This window comes from Belonocnema kinseyi, chromosome 9 (assembly GCF_010883055.1).
Source record: "Belonocnema kinseyi isolate 2016_QV_RU_SX_M_011 chromosome 9, B_treatae_v1, whole genome shotgun sequence".
NCBI classification, from domain to species: Eukaryota; Metazoa; Arthropoda; class Insecta; order Hymenoptera; family Cynipidae; genus Belonocnema; species Belonocnema kinseyi.
Window position 1 is genome coordinate 42,527,751 of NC_046665.1, and position 6,455 is coordinate 42,534,205.

General features: G+C 32.9%; 1 protein-coding gene across 1 annotated transcript in view; it reads right to left on the reverse strand.

The window, feature by feature from the left end:
* LOC117180508 overlaps positions 1-5,868 on the reverse strand; it is an 8,825-nt gene extending 2,957 nt beyond the window's left edge. The window contains exons 1-2 of the mRNA XM_033373005.1: positions 5,841-5,868; positions 603-743 (exon numbers count right to left, since the gene is read on the reverse strand). Coding sequence (XP_033228896.1) covers positions 603-743; positions 5,841-5,868 — 169 coding nt within the window. The remainder of the gene's footprint in view (positions 1-602; positions 744-5,840) is intronic.
* Positions 5,869-6,455: the final 587 nt, after the last annotated feature.

The following is a 6,455-nucleotide window of genomic DNA, read 5'->3' on the forward strand; positions in this document are numbered from 1 at the left end:
AGGGAGCTCTTCTTAATATTTTGACACCAAAATCATGTCGATACACCTTACCGACTGCGAGTAAAGCCACCCACGCTTTAACTTGACAGACTGTAAATCTTAAGTCTGGATGTGAAGTTAATAATTTTTAAATTTTTCCGGAAATGGTAAAAAATCTGTTTTCGAATAAAGTGCGTTCATTGATCTGTTTGAAACTTCTGTCGTATCCGTTATTAACAGATCCAACCGTGTTTGAATTGACTCAAATTCTAACCAAGTGTTCTTATGTTTTTCTAAACGCTCTTCCAGGTCAAGAGAGGCTAAGTCTGTTGCACTTGTTATCTGGGTTAACATTGATTCGGTATTTGTTAAAATACTTTTAATAGTTCCGCGTTTAATGTTTAGCTCTTTTATTTCGTTTTCAGCCATCGTGACTGAATCTACGTTTGAACTGTACATAATTGAAATTGAACACACGGACACGAATAATAGATGAACGAGCAAGTAATTAGAGGAATATTAGTGGTACCAAGAACTCGCTTACCGATGATGAGCTGGCCACTCCGTTGTCTCTGCTGCGATGAAATCTCTTCTGATTTCTTTTCACTATTGATTTATATTACTCTGGAACTGCTCCTGGACGCTGCTTCCTGCTGAACGACAGCTCCTTTTCCTCGCCGTGAATCGCTTAATAGAAATTGAACTGCTGCTTTCATTCAGGATCTCGAATTCGGATAATCGATAATTCTTCTGTTCAGAATCATCTGCGTCAGAATATCAACGATTTTCAGTTAATCGTCATAATTTACCAGTGCTTGGCTAAATATCCTTCGCCGTTGATCAAAGGGATAACACAAGCCACTGTTCACTCATTCACTTCAGTGTTCACTGTATTGCACTGAATCCTAAATTGCACTTATCGTCCCGATAAGTTCTGCATAATTGTTGTTCAACGTTTTGCAGTTGCACTATAAGCACAAAAAACTTATCATACACGAGAATATGTATCAAACGCGATAAGTAATCCGGTTTTCGAAGGACGACAAATGTTTTTTGGACGAGGCAAAACCTGCAAAGAAAAATAGGAAAATTTTCAATTGGTTAAGTTCAGTGAAAACACCCACATTTTAAGAAACTTAACGATAGTTTATTCAAACAAAAACGGGGTACGAAATTGGAAATTAGCAGAAAAGAGTATATAAAGATTGATCTGTTCACGGCGGCATTTGGTTTTCATCTGGCAATTTTGAAGAGAGTGCCCTGCCGAAGTACAAATTTGAAGAAGGGATGTTGGGTCAGTGGATTGCTTATCTTCTATTGGCTGAGGAAATTGGAGATAGGAAATTTATACACACCCAATTTGTGACGTAGAAATTTGAAAGTGAGGAACATCTGCAGACCAGAGTTTTACAAATTTCTTGAAGGCGATGCGGCGGATCAGTTTATGATAGGGTCGGCAATTAAGAGTTTAAGGAGGTTAGGCGGCTCGGTACATAGGCTTAAGCTGTAAATACAATTTGAAGACAATATGAACGTGGCAAGAATTTTTCAGCTGGCAGAGAGGTTCAGAATTTAAAAATGGTTATATTGATAGAACGGGCGTTCGACAATGAATCAGTTTGGCAAACATAAATTTCCACGAGGGTTTAAATTACCTATTTCAGAAATCTACAAAAAGTAAGAAAGATAAAAAAAATGTCTAAAGTTACGACGTAACAAATATTGCAATCTTCTGTAGAAATAAATATAACATTTAGAAAATTTTTTCCAATGAATTTTGTAGTTCGGCATTTAGTTACTAGTTATTACTCAGAGTAGTAAACATTACAAAGATTGCGCTATGTCCCTCCATTGCAAACTGAAAATAATAAAATCTAATCTGATTTTTAGCAAATATTGCAGCAAAAGGTTTTTCCGTGTAACTTTAATTTTTAGATATAAGCTGTACAGAAAAAAACGAAAGATAAAGTTTACATCGGTTCCAGGTGAAAGATTCACCGCAACAAAAATTAACCTGGCCAGATAAATTTCACATGAATCGCAGATAATTTCCGATTTTTAACCTTGCCTGGATAATCTTTCATCTTATAATCGCTCCATTTTTATTCGAGATGTAGCGAGAATTACGACGCCAGCGCTATCTATCGTTCTTTAACTTAACTAAATTTGAAATAAATAGGGATTCCCATCTGTCAGTTGTTTTTTGCGCTTTTTTCTAAATGGTATTAAATAAGTTCTAATTCATCCACAATTGTGAAATTCATTTTGGAGAAGATGTATTCGTAGGAACCAATTTCTTGTGTGTTTTCTGTTGTTGATTCTACATGTTTTACCGAAATTTGCTCACTTCAGCGTGAGGCAGTCGAAGAGTTGAGAATTATTTTCCTAACCTCGGAGAAACTTTCGCCAAAATATGTTTAATTGTTAACCATTGCTTTAAATCTGATGTCCTGATTTATAGCTCTAATTCGCTCATACTTTGCCCTTTTCACAATGCTGCTGAGGACGCCGTAGCAGACGACAGCTTTTATTCCATCGTAGGATAAACTTTCGCCAAATAGCATGTAAGCTTTAACAGCGGAAAAGTATACATGCAATAAAATTTCACTTTAGTTTTTGTTTGTGTGCAATAGGGTTGTTTCCAAGGTCAGATATCATTTTTCTAATAAATGGATCTTATAGTATATAAAATTATAATTTTAAAAACGCCCATAAAATATTTTTTACATATTGTTTACTATTTTTAATTTAATGTTGAAGTATGAATTTTCTATCACGATGTCGTTAGGAGGGCCCCTTTGACGGCAAAGAGGTCAAATCTTCCACCAATCACAGCTCATGTGTCATTGATTCTCAATTATCTTTTTCTGTGCCGATGTTTTGTTTTGGTTATGTGTACCTCGAAAATAGAAGTCGCAAAATATTGTTTAAAAAATGTCAGAGGAGGATTTCGTAAAATCCAATAGAGAAAATCTACCGAAAATAGATATATTTATGGTATGTATAAAGAACTCAATGAAAAAGTGCCTAAATAAAGTCATGTTTGATAAACAATTCGTAAATATGTAGGATTGAAAAATTTGTTAATAATTTTACTTAATGCGTTCCTTCAACGTACTACTGACCCCTAATCCAAATATTATAACAGGATAACTTTTTTTCTCACATAAACCTTAACAAGCAAAGCTATCAAATCAAAGTAGTCAGAATTGGCAGCAGACCGTAGTCTAACCTCTTTATCATGAGTTTTGTTAGTTTTCATGGTTTTTATCAAAGCCACATCGTCACATGATAGATAATTATGAGAACCTCTCAGTCACGTGACACCCACGTGACACCAATTTGAATAAGCGTTTTACCACATTCAATTTTTAATGATTTTTTACATTCTCATCATTTATGATTGAGAAAGTATTAGAATTGTCGGAAATTTGACATCACACTTTTTCAACGGATCTCCACGTTTCGAGACCCCCTGAATCCGAAAATCAGGTTTTCACGATGGCATCTGTCTGTCTGTCCGTCCGGCCGTCCGTCCGTAAACACGATAACTCTCGAAAAAATAAACGAATCAAATTCATCTTTGGCACACATTTTTTAGGTCCCAAAAGAAAGAGCCAGTTCGTGAACCAGCCATTTTTGATAAAAATTCAAAAAGTGAGCGCATTTTGAAAATTTTTGAGACCACTTTTTTCTGAATTTGAAAATTCGATGTAGGTATATTTATAGTATTAAAAAAAAAAATTTATCCTTATAACATTATTCAATAAAAAGAAAATTCTCAGCGTTATAGCGTTTTCAAAATTTTTTTAATCAACCGAAAATCAAAATTTGAAGCCGAAAAACGCACGATATAAAAAAAAGTCAAGAAAAGAAAAACATTTCTTTTTGGAAGCCCTACAAGATTATCATAACCAATTTTTGGATTTTCTTCGAAAATCGAAAATTCAAATTTTGACTGTACAAAAAATAATTGAAAAGAAAAAATTCCATTTTGTGGACAAACTATGTAGGGTACGAAAAAGGATGAATTAACAAAAATGGTTATCCCAAAAAAGATCTACAACTTCGTTAAGAATCACTTCTTGATAGGACGCGTACTTTTTGTTTTATTCGTGAAAAATAACGTTGAAAAAAATAAAATAAAAAAATGCGTGGAAAACGACGAAAGTTACGAGAAAAAATCCAACAAAACCCGTTTACAAATGTCTGTCGGAAATCGAGCGCGCAGCGTGAAGGTCACGATGAGAATGTGTATCTCAAAGCCTACCGAGCTTTGAGAAACTTAATCTTTGACTATACTTAATTAGGTAGACAATTCAGAATATGAAGACGCATATAAATACTGCCATCTAAAGGAGATCTTTTTGATAAAGTTTTTTTCAAGCATTCCAAATACAAAGAATAAATATCCGAGCGCGAAGCGGGAGGGGTAATTATGTTCGAGCGCGAAGCGCGAGGTAACCTATTATCGAGAGCGAAGCGCGAGATTCAAACGTCGCGCGCCGTAGGCGCGCTCAAACTTGCGAGCGAAGCGAGCCGCGCGCGATGAGAATGTGCCCGCGAAGCTGGCAGATTTTTTCTGTTCAATGACTCAACAGAAAAAAAATTATGGCGCAGCTTCGATTCTGATTAAACTTTTGTATTAAAAAATTATTTTATCTAAAATCGTGAAACAACCCTATTCTTTTCCAAGTCAAATAATCAAGTGCTGATTTTATTCCCTGAGAGATTATTTATGCTTGAATTTATTCGGATTTTATTCAAATTGAAATTATTTAGGAAAAACGTGTTCAAAAAATTTCACGATAGCTAAAAAAAAAATTATTTAATAAAACCCAACCAAACATAATTATAAAGAATCTTTTAAGGATTAAATTAGAACGTAGACGTTAAAATTGGATAAAAAATGCAGTTTTTATTAAACATTAGATCTAAAAACCAAAAATCCATATAACTTTTTTTGAATGAACAATGTACAAAGATGAATTGATTTTTAAAAAGCACGCTTATAGCGCATTCGTTTATCCTGCACTGGCTTTCTCCAAGAGCACTTCGATCGCTCCTCCTTACTTCGTCTTATTTCTTCCTTCTCACTCCGACCTGCTTCGGTGCAGATCGGAGTGCACCAGTACAGAATACCCGAATACGCTATTAAATTACTCCTTTAAAATTCCTAGCAATTATTATTGCGTCCATTTCCTTTAATTTTAAGATGGATTTTAAAATTAGAAGTACGTATACTTCCATCAAAAATTTGTAGAATCTGTGGACATCATTTAAATGTCTTGAAAATTAAATATATTAAATTTATTTCTGAAGTTTTCTATAAATCCTTTGAAATGAGTAAAACATACCTTAAAAATCTTTTAAATTCTTTGAAAGATTTAATTAACCTAGAAATTTCTTCGGCATTTCTTGCAATTTTTTAAACTCTTGAAATTCTTTGAAATTTTTAAAAAATAATTTAAAATCTTTAAAATGCTAATTATCGTAAACCTATTTATAAGAGTAAAAATTCCTGAATTGGGCACCCCATTTTTCGTGAAGTCATGAAAATTAAAAAATGTCGCACAGTCGTGAAATACACCAATTCAACAATATCCCACCTCATAGTTTTTAGAAAATTCAATAGTTTATTACTTATTTTTGCAATTAAATATTGTATGGAAATTTGGTTGAAAAATTGAATGATCATTGATGAGTTATATAGTAAATATAAATAACGACAGAAAAATGCCAGAACGGTTTTGTGATCTCAAAGCGAGCTGCCGTTGTTTCATCCGGTTTTTTGTTTTTTTGTTTTTCTTTTTAATTTTAGTTCACAACGTGAACGAAAATTTGATTTTGTAAGCACTTACCATTGAGATCACAAAACCGCTCTTGCATCTTCACGATGTTAATTATATTTACTACATATACCCCATCAAAAAAATTTAATTCGAGATACAGCACTGAGTACAAATTGCATTTGTTTATAAACGAAAATATTTAAAAATGACTTAAATAAACTTTTTTCCATAGCTTATTATTTTGCTCTGAAGTTCATTTATTGTTTGTTATGTCTGTATTTTTTCAAATTTGTTTAGCTCGAAGTATGGGCGAAATCAATTTTTCCAAAAAATTTCCATTAAATATTTAATTTCAAAAATAAGTAAAAAACAATTGGATTTTATAAAAACGATGGGATAGGTTATTTTTGAATTGATGTATACTTGACGACTGCCGGACACTTTTTTTATTTTCGTGACTTTACGAAAAATGGCGTGTCCACTTCAGGAATTTTTACTCAAAAGTTTTATAAAAAAATAAACGGTTAAATCCCTAGAAATCTTAAAAATATTTCAAGGTTAATAAATTATTTTAAATATCCATAGATATTCCTTAAAATTTGATTGAATTCAGTTTCTAAATTTAAATGGAAAACCCTTAAAATTAAGCGTTAAAACTTTAGAGATCCTATAAAACTCTTAGAA